Source organism: Musca vetustissima, unplaced genomic scaffold (assembly GCF_032173495.1).
Source record: "Musca vetustissima isolate MV318-11 ecotype Yass unplaced genomic scaffold, APGP_CSIRO_Mvet_v1 utg5850, whole genome shotgun sequence".
In the NCBI taxonomy this organism is placed as follows: Eukaryota; Metazoa; Arthropoda; class Insecta; order Diptera; family Muscidae; genus Musca; species Musca vetustissima.
The window spans coordinates 115,189-142,169 of record NW_026882399.1 but is presented as its reverse complement, the minus strand read 5'-3'; the positions used below and the strand labels follow the sequence as shown (position 1 = coordinate 142,169).

Sequence of the window (26,981 nt, the reverse complement as noted above, 5' to 3'; positions counted from 1 at the left end):
TTTTTGAAGATAACATTATTGGTTTGTTTGGCAGCATGTGTTTTGCTCTAGTTTAACCAAACAATCAAGGTAATCTTTTTTAGATTTGTAGATTTTTTTTTGGTACGTTTTTGGTTTTGTGTAATGAAATATCTTTCTTTCAATGATAAACACTGAAGATAATAAAGAGCAAATGGTATTGGGAAAGAATATATGTAGAGGCGCCAGCTAGGCGACAAAAAATCTTCTTTGGTACTTCTGGTTAAAAAAACACAGAAGTATTTTGCCCCCTCACTTTAGAAAGAAAAATTTTCAAATCTTATCTGCATGGTGTTGGTAATCACGTGAGAATATTAAGGTTAATTGATTGAATCATATACCGAAAAATGAAATTTTAAACAAAAAAAATCTAAACACCATAATTTTTTTTATTATTTGGGCTTTTGAAAAAAATAAAAAAAATTAAAAAAAAGATCTAAGGAAGTCATTGCAAAAAAAAATTATTGTTATTATTTACTTTGTTAGAAAGAAACTATTATTTTTTATTTTATTTAGTATATCAACAACCTGTAACAAATAAATACCCAGTAGTTATTATTTTTATAACCAGTCAGTCGGCCACTCAATAATATCTTTTTGACTTCGTATAAAACCCCCAATATAAAATAAAAAATAACGAAAACGCAATATAAAAATACAATTTTATAGTGTTGTGATTTGACATGTGCGGTAGCTCCGAGTATTACTTTTAGATTTATGAAAATTTATGAGGGCCTTAGACGCAGGGGTATTATAAAAAAAAATAACACACAGTAGACGTGTAAAAGCCACCAAAGCAAAATGGACAAAAAACAAACTGCAAAATTGAAACCATCAAATCAAAGTTTTGAGTAATGGCCAGTTTTATGAGGAGGAAGAAAAATAACAACAACAACAAGAAATTTAAAAAAAAAATATTATAAATTATGGTTTCGCCACAAATTAACCTTTAATCAAGCTAATTTGTCATAGAGCTGAGACTGCAAGAGTCTTTTTCAATATATGTTTATATATAAAATGCATTAAATCATAATGTTTGGACAACAACAACACGAAGAAAAAAATAAATAAATAAAATAAATTATTACATTTAGTTACACACATAAATGGGTATTATAAATCAAATTTTTATAATTTAATAATTCACACATTCCAAATTGGGCGCCATGGAAATTTGTTCTTTAAAAAAAAATTATTTAAATAATTTTTATTTATTTGCTGGGAGCCACGGTAGGGCAAAATATTAAAAGGAAAAGGTTTTTTTATTGGCTCTCTACTCCTTAGGATTTTTTCTTTAAAGAAAATCTAATTTTCTTGAAATAATTCTTTCAAAAAAGAGTAAAGGAAAATTATAGATTTTTTTCTTTAAAAAAAAAATACCAAAATATTTGAAACACCCCACAAATTTTTCATACACAATTTTGAAAAACAAAATGCGCAATTCTATTACTTCTAACACCATGTGCAACACTGTTGCATATGGTCAAACAATTAAAAGTCCCTACCCCTACCCTTTCTAGCATATTTTTGTAAAGAATTCAAAACAATGGCATTTAAATATTTTTGCTGTTGCTCATTTTAACGGTTTCAAAACAACAAAAGAAATAAAAAACAAGACTTATTACGTTCTGAAAGGCAGGAATCCTTAGACAATACAACCCAACCTTTTAAAGGAAATTTAAAACCTTTAAGGGTTGAGAACCCGAACACGGAGGCATTTATGAAAGATTTTTGTTGTTGTGATTTTTTTTAATCCTGAACTCAATTTTTTTCGTCTTATTTTCAAAACAATGAAATTGTTGCTTAAACACAAAAGAGATTAAAACCTTTTTTCTTCAATGGATGGAATGTTCCGAAAAAAATACAAAAAAAACAAACGCATTAAAAACTGAAAACGATCACAATGATGATGATGATCAGCCAGCCCTGCATTTTGGGAAGATTTGTGTTGAAAATGGTACCTGCTTTCAAATCTCAAATAAATTTCATTTGTTGTTTTTTTCTGTTGAAATTTATATAAATGTTCTATACGACCTTATAACATTTTGAAAATACTAAATTTTGTTGTTTTTGATATTGTTGTTGTTATTCGAATTCATTTGATGTTTTGTGTTGTTGTTGTCTTTTTTTTGGGTTAAAATATCGAAAGGAATGTTAATCACAAAATCCAATTTAAAATTGTTGCAACATAAAGGAAATTAAGCACAAAGATTGATTGTTTTCAAATTTTCACAAAAAAAAAAATACTTAAAAAAAATTGAAAAAAAACACAAATAAATTACTTAAAAAAATGAAAAAAAAAATAAATTACATTAAAAATTGAAGAAAAAATCAAAGCAAAGTAAGAAAATAAATTACTTTCAAAAAATTAAAAAAAAATCGAAAACCAAAACAATCGATAAATTTCGCTCTAACGTAAATAAATGACCTCAAAAGGTGAGATAAACATAAATAAATGATAATAAATTAAAGAAAACATGTTAAAATGCAATAAAAAAAAAAATTATCGAATTTTATCGATAACAAAAAATTTCGATAAGTTGTATTTTTTATGTAAAAATTGAAGGAAATAATAAATATTGATTATATTAAAAAATAGTAAATAAATTAGTAAAAGGCGAATTTATCGATATGTAAAAATTACCGAAAATTTTCAAAAAAATTGTACTTTTAAGATTTTTTTTATAAAAAAAATATATTTTTAAATTAAAAAAACAAAGCAAAAACCACATATTTTAAAAATCATAATTTTTAGCTTTTAAATTTTTTTTTTTTAATTTTTTTAAAAATTTTTTTTTTTAATTTTTTAAAAATTTTTTTTTATAAAAAAAAATTAAAATTATTTCAAATATAACAAAATCAAGTATTGTGATCATTTTAAATTAATTAATTAATTTTATTTAATATTTTTTATTTTAATTTTGAAATTTTTTTAAAAATATTTTTTATTTAATTTTTTTTTTATTATTTAAATATGTTTTTAAAACATTATTTTTAATTTTTCCCCAGAATTAACTGCCACCAAGAAAAAATCTCAAATTACTTTTCAAGATTATCTGTGAGGGATGCTCTTCAATTGTCTCCATGTGCCCGCCAGCCAGCCAGTTAGTCTCACTGGCTTTGCTTGGCTGTTCTTCGGTCCGGCTTGTCTCGTTATTTTTATGACATAACCATGTGTTTAGCACTTGGCGCGAGAAGATTCTTATTAATTTTATTTTCTGTTTAACGAAATTGTGTTAAACGCTCAAGCAGAACTACATTAATAAAACAAGACTTAAGCAGACCAGACAGAAATTAAGAAGAATAAAGAAAAAACAACAACAACAAAAATGAGACTGGAGCTGGTTCCCCGGCTCATTATGAAGTGGAGGGTTTCCTAATTTAACTTAACCAAACCAGATGTATTAAATATGGTGTTATGAAAAAATAAAATAATTTTTTTGGAGGGTAAGAAGTGGGTGGGGTGGCTGTTTGTAGAAAGTGTTGCATAGGGGGGAAGGGGAATGTCATTTAAATAATTGATGGTATTTTGAGAAAAAATAAATATGAAAATAAAACTGCATTCCAAACTGCCTCGAATTGTTATTCAGGGTGTCCACAAGGCTGTAACCTCTAAGAAATATTCGTTCTATATGTGTGCTTGTCTGTCAGAATATTTGCCTGTTTGACTGCCTGATGATCTTCATATATGAAGTTGCTAATGTTCGAAAAATGACTCTCTGCCCATTAAAGTTTTCAAAACTATTTTTATATGAAATATTTTGAGAAGAGAGAGGCAAAGAGACTGCTCTCGCTCAAAAATGCATTAAATAAACCATCATTGCTGGCACCTCATCAACATTTGAGGGCCAGTACCAACCGCCAGTAGTTGCCCATAAAATGTTTTTGGATTTTTTTTTACTTCTTCAGTTCGTCTTGGTCTTCTTCTGTTTTTCGCATTTTTGTTGTTGTTGTTATTTTTACCATTGGCCATAAAAATATACTTGGCAAATGTATTTTTTGCCACATAAATTTCATCTGTTTTGTAAAGAAACACATAATGGTTTTTGTTTGCATTTAATAGGGAGATGGACCCCCATTCCCCCCTCTCTCTTTCTTTAATTTTTTACTCATATCTTGAGTACCATCAGAGGAAACTGATGATTTTATTTAGGCATCATTGAAATTTTTGACAGTTTTGTGAAATTTATCAAACTGCTGCTAACAAATTTCCATATTAACCAAAACGAAAAAAGAAAATAAATTTCCTAATAAATTAATTTACCAATAAGAAAGAAAATATTTTAAAAAATATTTAAAAATAGAATTTCTAATTTTTTTTTTTCAAAACCAAAAAAAAAAAATATCTGTCGATTTTATTTTGAATACCCCAAAAAAATTTGTTGTCATTCGAAAATGAAAAACAAAAAATTAATGCCAATGCTTTTTTTACGATGTCATCTAAAAATTTGTTTCGACGTTTAGGCAATCGTTGTCATTTAGCCTTAGTGGCCATAGTCGTCGTCTTCGACGTTTTCGTCTTGGTCGTGTGTTGTTGTGGTGTTAGCTTTACTAATGATGCAGCTAAAAAAATGTTTTATTTAAAAAAAGTGATATTTTTAAAATTCATGAGAGAAATCAAGAGATTAAAATCATTGCGGTCGTCGGCAGCAGAAGCATCAACATCTTCTTCTTCTTCTTCATCGTGGTCGCCGTCAGAAATGGAACATTGTCGTGAATGATGCTCATCATATGCATGTTTAGTGCAGGATGAGATGAACAGTCATAAAGTTGATTTTTTTGTTCATTGTGTATTTTAGAAGACACATTGTATTTATAATGCCATACATTAGGCCACTGAAGAGATTTGTCGGATCGCCAAACCAACCACCCCAAACAACAACAACAGCACATTTGCCTGGCTGCCAAGAGTGTTAAGAATTTTTCAGCCTCAATTATTATTAACACCAGCACCAGTTGGTTGACGCAAAATCAAAATGATTTTCATTTGTGAACACATTTTTGTGAACGAACTTAATGGGTTAATCTGTTCATTTCATGATGAGGGTGCTTTGGTATTTAATGATCATGATGCCAAGATGATGGTCTTGATGTTGTTCGGTGGTGGTGTTGGGGTATTCTTTTACTTTAACCGATCATATGTTGAATTCAGAAATTGTTGTTTTTTTTTCTACAATTCCACACAAAGAAACCCCCAGCCAAAACAACATTAAACAACACAAAGAATTGTAGGGAATAGAATTGAAAAAAAATGAAAAAAAACCGAAACAACTTTAAATGACGTCGTCGTCGTTTTGGCTGTTTTGTAGCGATGATTAATGAAGTGCCAGAAAATAAAGATCATCATTATTGTAAGATATTTAAAGCATAGAGAGTGTACGCACACATATATACACACATGTGGCAAACCAAAAAGGAAACTGGTACAAAAACAACAACAACAACAAGAAATAATAAAACACATTCTATCTTTTTAAGTGATTCACTTTGGGACTCATCATCATTTTAGAGCAGATACAAAAAAACGCCGAGAAGATAGGGTATACATCATCAGACAAGTAGGGAAAAAACATTAAATTTGTTGCTGCAACATGTTGCGAAGAAAAATTCCAACTTTGTAAAAATTGCCTTTAAAAATTGATAAGCAATATCAAATATGAGAAAAAATAAATTTTTATGATTTTTGGTAAAAGACAAAAAATTTGAAAAAAAATGTTGCAGCAACATGTTGCGAAAATTTTGTCATACAAAAGCTCTAAAAATTTATTAAAGCAATATAAATGCCATTTATAAACGATTTCTGAAGAATTCTACAAAAATAAGCAATTTTAAAAAAATGTTGCAGCAACATGTTGCAGAAATTTTTTATAAAATTACTTAAAAAAATTATTAAATCATATTTTATAACATTAAATAATTTATTGAATTATTTTGAATTTTTAAAATTAATTGATCTCAATTGATTATTTGAAAAAGCTTTCATTAATAAAGAAATGTTGCTGCAACATGTTGCCTGACACAATAGCCTTTTTATAGGCGCATTTCCAATAGAAAATAGTTTTGCTTAATTTTTTTTGAGTTGATCCGGCATTGTAAGCATTCTTTTTAATTAAAAATCTTGTATTTTCACTTTTAAAAATTTTGCAGCAACATGTTGCTGAAGACACTTTGCATGCTTTTTGGCAATTTTTCTATGGCAAACAATTTTTCTTAATATTTTTGAGCAACTAAAGGTAAGCTAAGCAATTTTCAAATTTTAAAATCATAAAATTTCAGTTTCTGAAATGTTGCTGCAACATGTTGCTTAAGGCAATTTACTTATTTTTCAACATATTTCTAATATGAAATGGCTTTGCTTAATTTTTTTAAGCTGCTGATGTTCTGTTTGCCGTTTTTTTAAGTTTAAAGCCATTAAATTGAAGTTTCTGAAATGTTGCTGCAACATGTTGCTTAAGTCAATCTGGAAGATTCTTGCCAAATTTTCAATGGAAATCACTTTTGCTTAATTTTTCTGAGCTATTGAAGTAATTTTAAGCCTTTTTTTAATTATAAAGTGAATATTTTTGAGAATCTGATGTTGCTGCAACATGTTGCTTAGAACAATTTTTATGTTTTTGAGCAAATTTTCAATGGAAAATAGCTTTCCATAATTTTTATGAGCTATGGAAATTTTAAATTTTATAAAACTTTGATGTTGCTGCAACATGTTGCCAAGAGCAAATTGCAAGTATTTTGACAAATTTCAAGTGGAATTTAAATTTTTGCAAGGAAAGAAATATTTTTAATGTTTTCATACTACTTGCAACATGTTGCCGTGTTCTATTTTGAGCTTTTTTCATTAAAAAAAATAATTTTTAAATGTTTCCCTATTTGTTAATAAACTTATATTATTAATTTTAATTGCCACTTACCTGTTTACTAAACATTGCAATATCTTCATTAAACGATTCTGACGAACATACATCACCACCTTGCACACCAGGTTCTCTGGGCGTACATGTGGCCAATTCACATTTTTCAAATATTAGTGCCAACAGCGGGAATAGGGGATGTCTGCAAAGGAAAAAAAATAGAAAAAAATTTAAAATACAAAATAAACAAATTAAATTACAAAAAATAGATAGATATCTGAAAAATCAAATATTTCTGATTTCGAAAAAGAAAATCAAGATGAACAGAGAAGATCGAGCAGAGTGCGCCCAGCAGTCAGTCAGTATTGCCTTAAAATTTGTTTACACTAATGGCGACAAGAAACCGCCGTCGTCGTCATTCACAACATCATCTTCTGCGGCAGCTGGTTTTATCATGTGGGAAGAGATCTGCCTGTTTGTGGCGAGTCCAAGGGTAATAATTAGAACATGGGTGGTGTTTTTTTGGCGGGGAGGTAGGGATGCGGAAAGTGTCGTAGTTTTTTTCGTTTGGGGCCTATCATCGCTTGAATGGTAGGCCGCCTCAGTATAGCTATTTTGGTGTGTGTGTATAGTATATAGCACTCATTAAATACCACATACTTGTGGATATGTGAGTACGTATGTATGTGTGAAGTGCATTTAACATTTGGTATTTTAATTAGAGCATAAGTTAAAGGAAATGCTATGCATTTCTCAAAAAAAAACAGAAATGCCAATTTTAGATGATTTTAGAATTCGATCATGGCACTCATATAGAGGCAAAACAAGAAGAAGAACAAGAGAGGAAGGAGTAAATGCAGTAATAGAAGAAGAAAAAAACATGGCTAATTATGAGTTGGCATGGTGAGTTTCCTTGATTGGAAAGGGAAATGTGGTTCGGTGGCTGGCGCTTGCAACACCACGGGATGTAGTGTACGTATGAAGGTAATAAATGCCATAAATTAAAATTGAAAATTGTTGTAATGTGGAATAGTGATTCTATAGACAAGGTGGGAGGAAATTCCCAACCATATTTGGTAATAATAAAAATTGGAATTTCCCGCCAAAAAAATCTAAATAAATTTGCTGCTTTGGTAGGTTCGCCATAAATTTTAAAATTTTGTTTGAAAATCAACAAGTTTGCTCTGGTTTCGCTCTCTCGCTGAAAGTCAATATCAAACACCAACAGCGCCGCCCCAACCCCCTTTCCCATCATTACTGCTGCACCATATGAGTGTGGCAGGCAGCAGCAAAACCGGCAACCAACAAACAGCAGCAACAAATGTGTGCAAAAGTGTTTTGACAAGGAGGCCTGTTTTAAATGCACGAAATTGTAATAAATCTTTGCTCATATTGTTGTAGAGGCTCGTTGTTGTTGTTGGAATTTTATAAAAGACTACTGTATGTAAACATTGGCATAAACAGATATACATTTTTTGCTCGGCTCTCTTTGGGTAAACTGCTCTTTTCTCCTCGATGGCTGGCTGGCAGTCTGGCCTCCCTGGCCATTATCTATGGTTGTTTCCTTTGCCGTTTTTGTTGTTGCTGCTGGTTTTCATTGATAATTTATTACCATCTTTTTAACTGTCAAAAAAAAATTTGTTCATTGTTTGGGGGTTTTCGACACACAAAAAATATCGTTCAAAAATAAGCATCTCTTTGTGACATCTCTAGACAAAAAAAGAGAAAATGAGAGTAGAGATTCTCTCTACAGAAGAGCTCATTTTCTCACTTGCCATTTGCCATGTCATTTTGCAATGTCATTGTTGACAGTTTGGACATATTTGTTGATAGGTTTTTTTGTTGTGTCTTGCTGTTGTTTTCATATTCATTAAGGGGGCTTCACATGCCAAAATCTTGGGGATGATGGGTTTCTCTCTATGTGTGTGTGAACAATTGTAAAAAAATGACAAATTGTTTTATTTTACGATAGAATTAGAATTTATTTTTTTGGTTGTTGTTGGTTGCTTTTCTCAAATGATAAATGATTTTTTGTGTTTTGTGTGTGTACCTAACCATATGCAAATTTGCCACAGTGTAGCATTTAGTTATGCATATGTATTCATGAAGGGAAAACATCTGCTCGATGGTTTTTTTTACATATGAAAAAATAATACAAAACTACAACTACTACCACTCACTGGCCATTTATGTTTGCTCACTTTCCGGTTTGCTGGTCAAGCCGGGTGACTGGCTACAAAAGTTCTACAAATTGCACCTGAAGAGCGTTTTTTCTTACCCCTAAAAATGTTTTGCCCTCTATAATTTTTCAATTAGTATTTCAAATGGTCATTTTAACTGCTTCCCTTTTAAGTTGTTTTTTGGGTCTTCTAATAACAATTTATGTTAAGTATTTTATTTTCTAACCTCCCTCCCTTAGAGATCTCTTCCACTTAATAAAATGACAATCAATTTTTGGTTTATGTTTTCTGTTTTTTTTTTCTTTCTTTTTTTGGACCCTACACTTGTCACTTTATTAAAGGGACCTTCTGCTCTATATGCCCTGTGTGTAATTATAGCTGAAGTGTGATATTTACCTTTCTGTTTCGTTTTTTTGTCTCCCCTGGGAGTACGACTGCAACTGCAAAAGGTAAATATCCACCACACACAGGTACAAAAAAGGTGTTAAGTTCTTAATAATGAAAAAAGAGCATGTTAGCGGAGCAAGCCATCCAGCCAACAACAAGAAAAAGTTGTAGTGGAAGAAAAAATCCACAACTTAAATGCTTATATTCAACAACTTCGCTTAAATGTTGTAAGTTATTTTGTTATCTCACAGGTTCGTTGCAGAATTCTTCCGTAATAATTAAGTTTTATGATTGGGACAATAAAACGAAAAAACTGCAAATGCCATGGTTTTTTTGCAGTGGAGCTTTGCTCTACTGGAAAGTGTTAATTGATAATGACTAAAACAATGCTGAGAACAGAGAGGGGGAGGAAATAACATAATTACCCAGGGGAATACAAGAAATGATAATCAGCACATCAAAAAAGGGAATAAAAAGAGGAGATACATGTCTACCCAAACTGAATGGGAATTATGGGCTCACAAAAATATACACAAGGCAAATGGAATCCCATAAAACATAGTTTTAAGTGAGAATTCAATCGAATTCAATCCCCAAAAAGGGGAAAATAGAATATAAATCTCCATACAAACTGAATGAGAATTATGGGCACTTATTTGAATGCTCACAATGCAATGAAGTCACACATTACAAGTGAAAACATACTTGAACTCAAAAATAATTATTTTCTTAAAAGAAAAAATAATTCCGGGGACCAAAATCAAAATTATGAACACATATTTAAATGCTCACATGGCATTGAAGTCACATATTACAAGTGAAAACATAATTCAACTCAAAAACCAATAATTTCCTAACAGAAAAATTAATTCTGAGGAGAAAATCACACAATTAGCCAGGAAAAATAATCCCAAGTTAGAAATTCGGTAACAAAAAATTCTCCTCAAGTAAATGATAATTATTGGCCCTTATTCAGAGGCCCAGATGGCAATGAAAGCACAAATTACATGTAAAGAAATATTTTTGGCCAAACAAAATATTATTTATTGGAAAAAGGGAATGGAATACAAAATAGATAGAGAATACAATTCCACCGAACTAAAAAGAGTAATTTAAATTTACTCCTCAACTAAATGAGAATTATTGGTAACTATTCAGATCCACACAAGGCAATGAAAGCACAAATTACAACCAAAAAAAATATTTTTAGCTAAAAATTACTTTTTTATGGGAAAAATTTAAAGAAGGTGAGAAAATCCAAAACTGCATAAGGCATTTCAATCCTAAAAAGCAAAAATTGCAAATAAAATTCGCTCATGAACCAAATGAGAATTATTTGCACCCATTACAATACACACAACGCAATGAATGCTCATATTACAAGTAAAATCATATCTTTAGCATTAAATGCATTATTTATTTAAATTTTCTTCATTTATTTTTAATTTAACCGTCTGGCCATCAATTGTACTTCATCAATCTCCTGAATACATTACAAAATAACAAAAAAATATGACAAATATGTCATTGTCTGTCAATAAATAACTGACAAGTAGTTAACACTCTTTAAGATGTTTGCCAAGTGGTTAAAAATTAATAACACAAATAAGAAGGGTGACGAATATCTTCGGATGGCATTTTCCCAATGGCTTGTTGTGTTTATTTTCTTATAAATAACAGATTAATTACTAGGCTCCTTTTCACTTTGAGGAATAGGGAAGTGGAAGAAAGGAAGACAAAAATTATGATTGATGTGTGCGCAAACACACTGGCTCACTGGGGTGTTTGATCGGTTTTGGGACACCGTATACAATGGGAAAGGCATGGCATGCCGGGCAATACCACAAAATTAGCACCTCTCCTCTTTTGTGTTTGGCCAATAAATTTCTATTAAAAAAAACCTTTCTCCAAAATGGAAAAACGTTTAGGCGGTAACCCCTAATTTGCCAAGGGTATTATTTTTTTTAAAAGGCGCGTGTGTGAAAAAGATCAACAAAAAACGCCTACAAGGAAGGCTAAGGAAAGGACTTAATTAAAAAACGCACACAAGAATTGCTGCTCTTTAAAAATGATAAAATTAGGGGGAGAGGATGGAAAAATGGGAGTTTAGAAGTCATGGTCATATGAGCATGACATTTTGGCAATTGGTTTTTAATTTAATGAAATTTTAATCTAATTAAATGTTACACTTTCTGGTGCGCTCTCTTTTTTAACCTTTTCTCTTCTCTTGATTTTTTTTTTTTCTTAAGGAAATTTATTTTTTTATCAAAAAAAAATGTTTGTTTTTATGAAAATAAAATACTTACTCATATATAGCATCCTTATCACGTTTATGTACTTCGGGTATTGCACCCATTAAATGATTAGCAACCGGTGATACATGACTAGGTGTACCATGGCCACCAGCCGCACCGGCTGTATGATAGCCATGCATGCCAACTGTGGCCGCTGCTGCAGCAGCGTGTGTCATGTGTGGTGAATGATGTGATGGTAGGCCTTGTAAACCAGGCGGCCGATGACCAACATGTGGATCATACATGGCAGCTGCTGCAGCACCCGAATCCATACCATAGCCATGCAGGCCATCGTCATACTGAAAATTTTGGAGAAAGAAAAGAAAGGATATAATTAATAATTTGCATAAAAAATTGGAAAAAAATAGGGAAAAAAGAAATTATTGTGTGAAATTTGTGTTCTAAGCAACATGTTGCAGCAACATTTTGGAAAACAAGCTAAGAAAATAAATTCTTTGGAAGCTATTTCGATTAGTTGTGCTCTGGCAACATGTTGAGGCAACATTTTGGAAACCAAGCTAAGAAAATAAACACTTTTGAAGCTATTTCGATTAGTTCAACTAGTATTGATCTTAAAAAATGCATACAAAATGTTGTCAGTTTTTTTAGCAAGATATTGCTGCAACATTTTTTTAACATTGTTTTGTTTTTAGAAAAAAACAGCAAAATAATTATTTTTAATTGGTTTTATGTTATTTTAATATATTTTTACTAAAAACTAAATTTTTTCAAAATGTTTGGCAACATGTTGCTGCAACATTTTTTTTATTATTTTTATATTTTGGCTCAAAACCCCGTAAAAAATTAGATTTAATATCTAGAGAACTTTTTTTGAGAATATAAATGAAGTTGAAATTTTGTAAAATTTTTTGGCAACATTTTGCAGCAACATTTTTTTGAAAAAATTGTAAAACTGCGAAAAATGTTCAAAAAATCAAAAACTTATTAGTAGATTAAATTTAACAATTTTTTTTTTTTTTTTTTTAAATTTTGGACCTTGGCAACATGTTGCTGAAACATAATTTTAAATTTATTTTTAAAAATTAAAAAAAAATTGTTTTTTTCTCATTTCAAATCTTTTTCTTTTATATTTTAAAATGCTCCTAGGCCTTTTCTTGTGTGCAGAACAAAAAAATTAATATGTAAAAATATTTCTTATAAAAAAAATTCCCCATGAAAAAATATTCCCACACCAAATCAAAATGGAATTTCTTGTCACCCATAAAACACCCAAAAAAAATTAATACAACAACAACATAATATGGCCATAGAAAACGTGTATTTATCACACACCAAAAATACCAAAAAAAATGAAATCAAAACTTATCATGAACACAAAATCATCATTCTCATCAAAAATACAACAGTACAGAGGAGCATTGGCTGGCATATCGTGCTATAACAATCAACCGCATATATTCATAGCAACATTAGTTGTCTCCTACACCATCCAACAAGCAACCAAACCGACCAACAACAACAGCTAATAAGCTTGACCTTGTAATAACAGCCTTAACTTCAAGCGTCTTAACGTTTTTTGCATACGAAATGTACAAAATGATTTGTTTTGTTTATAACTATAGGAATATTTATATGTATGTGTGTGTGTAAATTTTTTAAAACGGTTTTAAAATAAACTACGTAGATGGCTAAATGGCTTGTTGTGATTTTGAGAACAACAACAAAAACAGCCAACACTTCTTTGACGCCACTTTAATAAAACGTTTAGTACAACAACAACACCAGCAAAACTGCACAGAAATGTTGTTGTTACAACAACAAAAATTAAAACTTTTTAACTTGACAATGTTAAACACGTCTTGAAGAACCAAAAAAACGACAACTGAAGTCAAGACGTCGTCAGAGTCCATCAGCAGCTAGCTAGCTACCTTCCCATACCCACATATTGGCAAAAAGTGTTGGGGTATTGCAGGTTGAAGTACCTACTCTCCCAGCTTAACGTACATTGATGATTGTTAAGATTTTTATCATTAAATATTTTTTTTATATAAAAATACAAAACTTGAGAGTTCACACTGCATACAGAATTTGTTGTTGTTGCTGTTGTTGTCTTTAAATGGTGTTTTTTGGACTTTGTCTTGCACGGTAGTATTTTGTCAAAAGGCGTTGTCATTCAACACGAAATCACACGTTCAGGATTTTGTTGTCGGAGGGAGATTCATCATCGCCATCATACAGGTTGGTTGTATTGAATCCTCAGTCCGGAGTATGAATAATGTTGCAAGGCTTTTGGTTTGGCTTATCATTGGCAGGAGATCTTTTTTGAATGTCTTAAGCAGCAATTGACACATTGATGTAAAATGTCAACAAAAATCCCCTTCTCTCCCTTTCTCTCTTCTTTTCCTCGCATAAAAATTTAAAGGGCCCTTCAGGAAAAAAACCCTCCTCAACAAGTGTTAATGATTAAAATCTGTTTTAATTCTCAGGCCATGGAAAAGGGTATAACTCATCATATTTTATTAAAGGGCGAGGGGAGAGAGAGAGGGGGGGGGGAAGAATACGATTTTTATGAAAGAAAAAAAAATATTGTACTTGGCATCCCGCTATTACCTCTGCATTTGACATTCAAACCACCTGCACACAGCACACATTCACATATTAATCTCCAGCGAGCGACCGAACCGACAAAAAATCCCCAGTTAAGGTTTATTTGTTATGCCAAAAAGGCTGAGCGGGGGGTACGGCGGAGGGGGGAAACAATCCCATTTTTACTGCTATTGTTTGATTCATCAGAAAGCAGGAGACAAAAAACGGCAGAACAGCAGCAAACCTTTCTCAATATCCGCTGTATACAAAAAACCAGCTTGAAACTACAATACAACAACCGGCAAAGTGGCTGTGGCAGGCTGGCTGAAATGGCACACCAAAAAAATAAAAATTCACAACGACAACAAAAAATTGTCCTCCAGATACATACACAAGATTAGCAAAAGACTTCATTTCACATACATGCATTTTCAACGTCTCTGTGGAAGGAGGAAAAAAAATCCACAAAAAAACCTACAAACAGCCAGGCTGCCAGGCCAGGCAGCCAGATCTACACAGCTCTAGCAGAAGACCAAAACAACAATTGCAAAAAAGAGCAGGCAGCAAACAAAAAAAATTGTCAGCAGCAGCATTAACTGCCATGTGCAGTTAACAGAAAAAAACAACGGCTATGGACGGGTATGGTTTTGGTTGTTGTTGTTGTTCTTATTGCTACTATGACGGCGGCTGCAAGTTGTTTATTGTTCAAGTTTTGTGGGTTAAAGTCGCGGCTCAGATATTTGTCATTTGTTGGCTGGTGAAGTTTTTTTTCCACTGCTTACCTTACATATATTTAGATGTATGGAAAAAAATCCCAGGTTCGCGTTAACCTCTCCTCATCTTACCTCCTCTTATCTAAATAGTTTGACTTAAATACTCCAAAAAGTTTTTGTTTTGTTTGCCTATCACAACTAATGTTCGGAAAAAAACTCTTTAAGCAAGATTGTCTAAAAGCAGTTAAACTATAAAGTTGTTATGCTAATTTTTTCTTCTTCTGCAATGCATTTGAAGTTTTGTGAACAGAGCACATTGTTGTTGTTGTTCTGTGTTGGCATAGAGAAAAATATTTTAAGGAAAACTCCATTGAGTCCACAGAGAACAAATTGCTGGCTGAAGCAAAAAATTAAAACAGGAAACAGGAAATTCCATGGAGGAGATATTGGAGGAGCAAAAAAATAAATAAAAAATTAAAAGAAGAAAAAATGCAAAGGAAAAAATTTCAATTCAAGAGGAAAAACAAATGATAAACCCGAAATGTTGCAGCAACATGTTGAGGCAACATTACGGAAAGTCTCAAGAATTTGCCAAATACACTTTGGAGCTATAAAAAGCTTCAGAAACGCTAGAAATAACATTTAGAATGATTGGAATATCGTGAAAAATAATTTTCAAGAGGAAAGTAGCCAATAAAACATATCAATGTTGCCGAAACATGTTGACGCAACATTGTGGAGAGTCTCAAGTATTTCCAAAATAAACTTTGGAGTTTGGGGAAGCTTCGGAAATGCATAGATTTACATTTAGAATGTTTGGAGTACCGTAAATAATCATTTTCAAGAGGAAAATAGCCAATAAAAGATATCAATGTTGCTGAAACATGTTGAGGCAACATTGTGGAGAGTCTCAAGTATTTCCGAAATAAACTTTGGTGTTTGGGGAAGCTTCAGGGATGCTTAGAAATTACATTTAGAATGTTTGGAATACCGCAAAAATGAATTTAAAAGGAAAAGATTCAATGAATGATACCTATGTTGCTGAAACATATTGAGGCAACATTGTGGGAGTATCAAGAACTTCCAAATAAAATTTGGAGTTTGGGGAAGCTTCAGGAATGCTTAGAAATTACATTTAGAATGTTTGGAATATCGCAAAAAGTTAAATATAATGATACCTATGTTGCTGAAAATATCCAATTCCAAATAAACTTTGGAATATATATATGTTGTTTTAAAACCCACAAAAATTGTTTCCAAGAGGAAAATATCAAATTAATTACATAGATGTTGCCGAAAAATGTTGTGGCAACATTATGGAAAGTCTCAAGATCTTCCAAATGAAATTTTGAATTATGAAAAGCTTCAGAAATGCTTAGAAATAACTTATAGCTTGTTTTAAATACATTTGGAAGTAAAATATATTATAGACATTTAATGTTGCCACAACATCTTGAGGATATATTGTGATAAGCTTCAGGAACATGTGTAATCATTTTAGGAAACTGTATGTTTCTGCAACATGTTGCCAGAAGGTTTTATAAGCTTTTATAAAGACTTTTATAGAATTTTGCTAGTATCTTCTATATATTTTCAATAAATAAATTTTATTTAACTGTGAAAAATCAATTTTCTATGCTTGCCGAATAATATTCAGTTCTTTGTTTCAATTTATTTTGAAATTAATTGATTTTTTATGTTCGCAAAAAAAAAAAATGAAAAAGAAATATTGGCTCAGTTTCTCTTAATGGTTTGCTTTTTGACCACATTAATTTACCATAAAATTTTAATATGGATTTTGTTTTATTGAAAAAATAATAATATAAAAAATAAAACATTTTTCCCCCCTTTCTTAAAAAAAAGGCAGCTTAGCCTTAACACGTGATTACTGGTTTTCACCCGTGGCGGCATATTCACTAAGCTAAATAATTTTCATAACAAAACATAAATATATACATATATGTAGATATGGAGAAAACTAGTTTTCTAGACAATGTGATTATAGGCAATGACCCTTTAACAGCAACAACATTTGCCTGCTTATGGCCAAGTTAAGGCGGACGGACAGCACAAAAACTTAAAATAAGAACAAAACCCAGATAATGACCTCAAACTCGATAATGTGGCTTGGACTATAGAAAATGAAATTGATATAGATAAATGAGGGGGGATACGAAAACAAAATAACACACATTTACATAATTGAATATTCTTCAGAAAAAAATTAAAAAACATCGACGAAGACGAAAGAAAATTAAAATAAAAAACAAGTTTTTAATATATTTTTTTGATGGAATTTTGATTTATTTTTTTGCTGTTGTTGTTATTTTTTGTCTACATATTTTTGTCATTGAAATATTTATAGATGAATATTATTGATTTGGAGTATGAGAAGAGCCACCCACAATTTTGTTGCTGGCCCACCCACCCAAAAAATGTGGTCTCTATATTAAGAATTTTGTGTTTTTTTTTCTATAGTGAGTGTTTTTGACATTTCCAACAAAAGATCTCATAACCAGAACAGCCAGCCAGTCAGCCATTCCTCCTCCTGGTTGTTACCACCACATGCTAGCTTGTTTAGGCTATATAGAATAAAACTGAACTACGTCAATTCCCATTATTATGCAAGTATGTTGAAGAAGAATGAACTACAACAACATTTTTCTGAGCTTCCTTGTGGGGGAAGATTGCCTCCCACCTTGCCGCATAACAACACGTGTAATTCAAGTTACTTGATTTTTTCTTCTTCTTATAAACACATATAATATTTCTATGATATAAATATGTATGTATGTATTTTTGTATATATTTTGTGATTATAAAGATACATGCCAAACACACAACTTACGTGTTTTCTTACTATTAATGCTTGAAGTTTAAGCGAGCATGTTTTTAGCTTTGTTTCATAGCAGAACTTATTAGAATGTTTAAACGATTATGTTTTTTGCTTATATACGGCAGTTTTTTTAATATAAAATAGCACGCAAATTGTTTTTTGGAATTTATTTAAAAAATGGAGGGGAATATAAATTCAAAACCTCTCAAGATATGTTTGACATGGAAGCAGAAGACCTTAAGCTAAAACCCAAAATTTTTAATAGAAATTAAGGAGAAGGTTATGGATATACAAAAAATTATTTGAAAATTAAATTTCTTTAAAATATTCTGGAAAATTGTCTTTAAAGGATTTGTACACCATTTTATTTTTTTTTTTATTTTCTATGGCATTTAAAAATGTCCCTTTATTCTAGTCTTTTTTTGCATTCTATATGAACTATGTGTGATTGTGTGTGTGTGTGGAATTTTACTATGTGCCACAAAGGCATACCAAGGCATTCAGACAATCAACTGGCCAGTCAGCCGGTCATTGCTGCTTGCAACTGGCCAACATGTTGTTATAGGCCGCAAAAGAAAGAAAGCCTTCCCTGAAAACAACTATTTGATGTCATAAATCATTTAATCACTTTCATCTAAAAACAAACAGTACAAATATGCCTAACACTCATATATACATACAGACATATATATATACATATTGTGATGGCATGGCATGGTCATAGAAAAGCTGTTTTATCAACAACATTATATCAACAACATAGACGACACAATACCAACAACAACAATGAATTTCATTTGAAATAGAAAAAAAAGACGAGGAAAAATATGCATAAAACATATTTTAAAAATATTTCATTTCGGTTTAGGCCTAGAAAAACAAAGAGGCAACAAAACCAACTGAACTTGAAATAGGAAAAAACACAAAAACTTCAATTTTAACAAAAACCAAAAAAAAAGAGAACGAAAAAAACCCCACCTCCAACACCATTTGAAAAATGTTTTGAGGCTGGTGTTCTATTTCTCTGCACACACACACATTCTCACATATAGACCCACTGCAATATTGCAAAAATAGTTTGCAATTTTTGTGGCAATATTCAAATATGCAACAACATTTTTGTGGCCGAACTATGGAGTGCGGGGAAGAAGGAGTTGCGGAACTCTAACGCATGCTGGCTGGCTGGTTGACTCTAAACAAAAATGGCAAAAATCGTTACGAAATGTGACAATGAATGCACATTTTGGAATATTTTTGTTTTCATAACGAGAGAGCGAGGGGGGATTCGGAACAGTTTTTGTTTCCACAACGATAGAGAGAGGGGGTTTCGGAATAGATTTTTTCCTATTTTTGTAGGTCGTTCATTGCCTGGCTTAGAATTTCAAAGCTTATGGTGATGTTTTGTTAACCTCCAGTTGCTGCAGCAGCCTAATAAAAATTCCATATATATACAACAAAATTCCAGAAGAGGAACACACATCTGAAGAGTGAGAGAGAGAGGTAAGGGGGGAGAGCATTACACACACGTTAGATATGCTATGCAAATGTTGCACTATTTGCAAAACGAGGGTGTTTAGACCTCTGTTATACCTAGGTCATATGCAATTGGAGTATATAACCATCTATATATACAGAGATATATATAGGAGAAACCATAGTTGTTGTTATTATTGTAGAGACAAAACCAGACACATTTACAGACAGTTTAGAGTGGTTTTGAGCGCCATAGCAATAAAAGCAACAATTTGCCGTTTTTAAAGGTTATATGCAACATTTGTTTTTAGTGAAACCAAAACACAAAAAAAACAACAACAAGAACAACAAATTTTGAAAAGCCAACAAAACTAAAAACCCTTAACGAACTGTAATATGATGTGTTAAAAATTTAATTTTTTGGAATTTGAAAACACACACACAAAAATTAAATCCTTGAAAATTGGAAGAATTTTTGATTTCTTTTGACTTCGACAAAAAAAGGCCTGTTGGAGGGGTGTTGCTAAACCTAGCATACCACCAAAAAAACATTTCATTTCTTGTTTCTTTTTTGATTACATTTCCAATCATTGTTAATATGTTTTGATTTTTGTTGTTGTTATTTTTTATTGTAGAAGACAAATGTTGTACACTCCCATATTTTTTTCTGCGTTCTTCCTTTTTTTGTTGGTTTGGTTTGCTTGATTTCAGGTTTAGTTTTTTTATTTTCTATCCCGCCTAAGTTATTTTTGTTGGGTTGTTATTTTTGTGTTAGACACTTAATTTTTAAGGCATGTTAAAACAATTTAGTAACGAACATGGTTTGTCTATTTAAATGTAGGCGAAGAGAAGTGGAATAGCAATCCAAAAAACAATATCATAATTTGAGAAAGGAATTGGTAAAAAAACAACAACAAAAATATATTATTTTTGGGATTTCTATTTTTAAAACACAATAAATGGCAAATAATAATACAACAAAAATTAATTTGTTTGTTAAAAAAATTAAATTGAAATTTATTGTTTTTAAAATTTTCAAATTGAATTATTGTGAAGTGGATTTGAATACCAAATATTTTCAGTTTCAAAATATTATACCATTTCTTAAATAAACTCAAAAAGTCCTTAAAATGGTCACAAATTCAAAGATATTAAATAAAATGCAAATTAGCCTAAAAGTATGCAGCGGTTTTTGCATTAATCCAACTAGAAAACTAAAGCAATGGATTGCTTCACTAAAATTGCCATATCTCGAGGAATTGTCAAAGGATTTGAAAAAAATTTAATTTGAAAATATAGAGAAGGCTTCAGTCTATAAATAAAAATTATTAACGGAATTTTAGGGAATTTTTTAGTATTTTTAATTTTAAAAGAAATGTGAAAACTAAATTTTTTCTTTACTGACATATTACTTTTTGAGGCCATAACTTGAATAATTTTCAAAGGAATCTTAAAATTTTTAATGTGGAAATTTATAGAACACTTCAGCCTTTAAATAAAAATTAATAACGGAATTTTTTGAAATTTTTTACTATTTTTAATTTTTAAAGAAACACAAAATTATTTTATTCTTTAGAGATCTTGCCATAACTTGATTAATTTTCAAAAAGATTTGAAAAAATCTAATTTTGAAATTTAGAGAACTCTTCAGCCTATAAATAAAAATTAATATCGGAACTTTTTGAAATTTCTTACTATTTTTAATTTTTAAAGAAAAATAACAAAAATGTTTTTTTTTTCTTTGGAGAGACAAATCAAATCTTGCCATAACTTGTTTAATTTTCGAAAAGATTTGTGAAATTTTAATATTGAAACTAAAAGAACACTACAGCTGAATTTAATGAAATTGTTTTAATATTTTTAATTTCTTAAATGCTTGCCTAAAAGTATGCAGCAGTTTTTGCCCTCAGAATGCAGGCAAGCTGTTTCAACTCAACAATTTCTGTGTTGTTTTGGTAAAATTGTCATATCTCGGGAACTATTCAATGGATTTGAATATTTTTGGTCTTGAAATTTAGAGAACCTCTTAGGCTACAAAAAAAAACAACAGTTGCGGTTTTTGAAAATATTTTTAATAATGTTAAAATTTTTAATAAATGTGATAAATAAAAAATAAATAACTTTAAAATTAAAAGTAACTTTACTAAACGGGCCATATCTTGAGAACCACTTAATGGATCGGAAAATTTTTAGTATAAAAATTTAGCGAATCCATTGGACTACACATAAATCTACAACAAATAATTTTACAAAATTTTTTAATAACTTTAAAATTTTATTTTAAGGAAAAAATGAAAGAAAAAAACCAAAAATTCATTTTTTAGTAACTTTACTAAATTGGCCATATCTTGATAACCACTTAATGGATATAAATAATTTTGGTATAAAAATTTAGCGAACCCGTTGTGCTACAAATAATACAACAACAAATAATTTTACACAATTTTTTAATATTTTTAAATTTTTATTTTAATGAAAAAATATGTAATAAAAACATCCTATTTTAATTTGAGAGTTGCTTTACTAAAATTTACATATCTCTAGACATCCTTAATGAATCCGAACATTTTTGGTCTCAAAATTTAGAGAACCTAATGGGCTACAAATAAATAAAAAATGGGCTACAACAAATAATTTTAAATTTTTAATAATTTTGAATTTAATTTTAAAAGGTAAAACCTATTTTAGGAGATATCCCTATTACAATTTCCTCGACTGTTTGTTTGGAGTCTCGAATCTTGTCTTGACAAAAAATTAATACCTTTTCACCGTTTTGTTAACATGTCCAGCAAACAAGCAACGTTTTTCAACAATTCAATAACCAATAAAATACTCTATGGAAATATCGATTTTAAACTGTGCATTTAATGCTCTAACTTCCATAAAAATATTGTCACAAACAATTAACACAGTGTTTAGTTAAAAATCAATTTAAACTAGTTTAGAAAAGTCTAAAACAATGTTAAAACTAAATAAATAAAACATTTGAATTGGAAAGACAAATAACAAACAAATTTTTGTAGAAATGAACATTTTTGAAATTGAAATGCAGTTGAATGTTAAGCTATCACGGGTTTGAAGAGCTGACACACATATATATATTTATTATTCAAAATTGATGGTATTAAAAATGTTGCTAAGGTTTGAGGTCTACCACAAATTACCTGCATTTTTTCTTTAGAAAAAAAAATTAAATAATACCGGCCTCAATTTTCCAATATTTGCATACTGAAAACACAAAGTTAATATTTATAATGGAGAGAAGAAGTGGCAAATTACCAAAGACCCTGATGATGATGATGAGGCAATTGCGTGCCATCGACGAACGGGTGCTAACAATTGGCCTCAACTCAATAATATAAAGGACAATGTATTTAAAATAATTACATAAAGAGACACTGGCACATAACTTGTGGTTCTTTGGAATCTCCTGAAATTGTCAAAAAAGAAGCAAACCTTAAAGTGTTTATGTCCTCAACTTAACAACTTTTGGTTTTTTTGGGAATAGCATAAACCTATAATTTGAAAAGTCCAAACAAAAATTACCAAAAATAAGTTATAAAAAACCGGGCAGGGTTAATGTACACTTCCGTGATCAGGGAGTGTGTGTCTCATTTACGTTATTTTTGGGAACGGACTTCTCCTAATGATTTTTTTTTCATTTTTTGCAAAATGTGTTCTTCTTTTGTAATGTGTGGCAATTGCAATTTTGTGTGCTATTTAATTTAATCATTTTCAATTTTTGTTTAAATTACATTTAATTTAAGCCAAAAACAGTGAATAAAGAAACCTAACCATTTCCCCTCCACTTGAAGAAGACCAAAGAAAATCATTTTTTTCATTTAATTTTTTGTAGATAAGTTACTTGAACTGTGTTTTTGGTGTTGTTGTTATTTTTTTTTTTCACTTTGAAAATGAACGCGAACTACAAGTGACGTCTACAAAGCGTTCACTTAAATCAATGGTTACTTTGCTGTGTGTCTGAGGAGAGATGTGCTGTGTTGTAGTACGAACTGCTTGCTGCACGCCGCCGTTGTTGCTCATTAAATTAAATGAACCATCAGCACGCAATTTATTTTCTTTAAAACACAAAAATTCTGTATTTTTTATTTTTATTTTCTACTACTGCTACTTCTTCTTATAGTTATTTTTTATTTTTTTTTTCTCTTTTGTTTTTATTTTATATTTTTAGTTTGTGTTTTTTTTCGAAATATTTTTTTTTACGCAAAAACCGCTCACGCATTTTTCCTAGCTATCTGTTTTAAGCGATCATCATCAGTGCTGGTGGTAACTTGGTGAGATATCTTTACCATTGTGTGTACCAAATATCATGGCATGATCCATGTTAATTTAATTAAATATAATTTCCGTTCAAAAGAAATACACAAAAAAAAACACAACACCATATCACACTAATAGTAATAATAACAACACCAATAATAATATAAAAAAAATAATAATGGCATTATTTAATATCATCAACATTTTTTTATAAACAATGAAAATCAACACGAGCTAATGAGCAAAAAAGACAACAACAAAAAATAATTCGAAGAAAAAACTTTAAGACGGATGAAAATATTTAATAACATTTAGCCAAGATATTTGGAAAATTATTTGAAAAAAAAAATAATAATTAAAATAATGCGATTTTTTGCCGCCGCTAAAGAGAAATCACATTTTTCGTTGCCTAAAAGTATGCAGGGGATTTTGTTGGAATTATTTAAAGGGAAACAGCTGAGTGAAACTGTAAAGGGAATTAATTGAGGATTTTTATTTGATCCGTTTAAGGATTTATGGGTAAATAATGAAGATTTCAACAAAAAGAAATTTGGAGGGAAAAATATCACTGGGAAAAAATATTCGGGGGGAAAATTCCCTGTGAGTGAAATTACTCGCCAAGTCGTGGCATTTTTACCGAAAGAAATTTTCCAAAAAAATATTGTAAATTAAAAGAAAAATAGTTTCTTTAAAAGCCATGGAATCGAAATTCAAAGGGAAAAATTTCACAGGAAAATATTTTGAAGAGAAAAATTAACTTTGAATGAAATTTCTCCTAAAGCCGTGGCATTTTTGCAGAGCGAAATATTTGAAAAAAACTGTATTAAGAGACAAATAGTTTCGAAACTTTTAAAAGTCATGGAACTAATTTTATTTGAAAGGAAATAGAAGGCTTCAATGAGTGATTCTGACGGAGAAATTTCTGGTGAAACTCAGAAAGATTTGCCTGAAGAAAAAAATAATTCTGAAATTATTTTAGCAGCATTAAATTGAGTAACTGTTTGTATGAAAATAGAGTATATATTCGGTAATAAAATTTGTTGGCAAGACATGGAAAATTCCGATCAAGCCCAAATAAACAAAAAAAAATGGAAATTGGGAAATTTGACACAATGACCGACCTCCATTGATTGTATCATTTGTTGACCCAATATTTGGTGAATAAATTGAAATAATGCCGATCAGAATCTGTAGAAAGTCGGCATTTTTTCTGATATTTTTTGCACTATGTTAATGTTGGAAAAAATTCATGGAATTTGAAAGAGGACATATTTGGACTTAAAATGGGATACTAATCAGGTCGAATTCTTAAGTTTTTTTTTTTTTAAATTATCGGATTTTTTTAAATATTTTTTCTCATAACTTTAGTCGAAAATCGGGAATATTTTCCCAATATTTCAGACAATAAAATATATTGGAAAAAGGCAAAGGTTTTGTATGAGGAGAAAAATCTCGGTCCATTTGTTGTTGTATATAATATTCACATGTTTGCCTTATGGATATTTTTGTGAAGTTAGAAAATATTTTCTAAAGTTTTTTAGAATTTAACGAAGGTGTGAATATCTAAGACAAAAATCTAGACCTCAAACACTTTCACAAAACATATTTTTTGGAACTCTAGAAGACTTCAGAATTTTTCTAAGGTTAGAAGAAGTTTCAGGATGAGAATATGAAATTCAAACACTTCTGAATGGATTTTTTTGAATATTTGTTTTTTATTTGGAATAGAAAGGCCTTCTAGAAGATTTAGAAAAAATTTAAAGAATATGCAAATCGCATATCGGAACATAGTTTTTTCTATTTTTGTAATAAATATTTATCCATTTTTCATTATCAACATCATAATAAAATAATTTTAAACATGTTCGGATTTTTTCCAATTAAATGTAAATTTTTTCCAAAATCGATTTTTCTATTTTTTAGAAAAAAAAATCGTTGAAAAGGTTTTAAACGTAATTTTTCTATTTTTTTATTGATATTTTCCCTATTCTTTTTTTATTTTCCTGATTGCCTAATTTTTTGTTGCCTTGGCAAAATGCCGTCGCTACTTTGCTAGTTGGTCCTATTTTTTTTTTTTTTTTTGTTTTTTTTTTTTTTTAATTTCACACAATAATCTTTGCCCTATTTTCAGAACTTATTTTTTGTGTTCAAAATGTTCTTGTAATACTTACCCTAGGTTGAGCCATTAATGCTCTGGGAGCGGTGTCCAACCCGATTTGTGCCACTTTTTGTTAAAAATTAAACAAAAAATGAAAAACTTAACCAAAAAAACTACAACCAATCTTTGCAATTGAGTTGTAGATTTTTTCCTAGGCGAGCGTTTCAAATAATTCCGTAAAAAACACTGGATTGCGAAAAATAGGTGCTCTGCTTTTTTGTTTTCTTCCAAAAATAACACTAGTCACTTGTGTTTAAAAAGAAGGTGTAATAGAGGTGATTTTTCTTCTTTGCTTCTCTTGCTTTTCTTTTGACTTATTTTAGGCACATTTATATTTTTTTCTTTTTTATTAAATATATTTTTTAATTTAATTATTTTTTTTATTGAATAAAAATCGTATACAATTTTGTTGTGGTTGTTGCAAATATTTGTTGTTATTTAAGCATGACTTTTAGTATACTTGGTTGTTGTTGTAGTTATAATTTATTATTTGTTTTGAGTTAGCAGAGATAGAGTGGGGGGAGAGGTCATAAATCCATGTTTTCTTCTTCTTTTCTTGTTGTTGAAATTTATGATTTGTTTTTGTTTGCAATTTTTTTTTAATTTAGTTCAAAAAATTTTTTTTTTGTTTTGTTTCGTATACCACTGTATTGTAGATTTTTTATTTAATTATTATTGAAAATCAAATTTTTTTGCAAATGAAACTTAAATTGTATCACAGTTTTTTTTTTTTGAATATTAAACTGAAGTTGTTGTTGATGTTGTGAAAACCAAACGTAAAATGAAATTAAAACCGAACCGAAAGATAATTAAAAATTTTTTGCGCGCGCGTTTCACGTTTGTCCCCAAAAAAGCGACGGCTTTTTGGTTTAATGGTTTTCAAAATGATTTTTTTCACAATATTATTATTTTTAATTTTTGTTATACGCGTTAACCGCCGTTTTATTGTTTTGTATGCTGTGTTTCAAAAACTTTGTTTATTTGGAGTTTGTTTTTTATTTTTATTCACTTGGCCTTTGCAATTTTCTTCTTTATTATTTTTATTGGAGAAGAAAATTAATGATGTTGGTTGGGCCTGCTATTTATTTTCTATGTCTTGTCGTGTTGTTGTTACATTCAATAATAAAAATAAAAAATTTTGTTTTGTTGTGATCTTGTTTCTTTCTTTTTTGATTGAATATTTGTTGTGGTTGCTTGGCTTGTCGTCGGTCTTTTCTTTCGTTTTTTGTATTAGAGAGAAGAA

The 26,981-nt window shown here is 30.1% G+C and overlaps 1 protein-coding gene across 1 annotated transcript in view; it reads right to left on the bottom strand.

Annotated features, from left to right (window-relative positions):
• Positions 1 to 25,888, bottom strand: part of LOC133328740 (homeobox protein homothorax) — a 176,388-nt gene extending 150,500 nt beyond the window's left edge. The window contains exons 1-3 of the mRNA XM_061537287.1: positions 25,752 to 25,888; positions 11,743 to 12,029; positions 6,930 to 7,071 (exon numbers count right to left, since the gene is read on the bottom strand). Coding sequence (XP_061393271.1) covers positions 6,930 to 7,071; positions 11,743 to 12,029; positions 25,752 to 25,766 — 444 coding nt within the window. The 5' untranslated portion in view covers positions 25,767 to 25,888. The remainder of the gene's footprint in view (positions 1 to 6,929; positions 7,072 to 11,742; positions 12,030 to 25,751) is intronic.
• Positions 25,889 to 26,981: the final 1,093 nt, after the last annotated feature.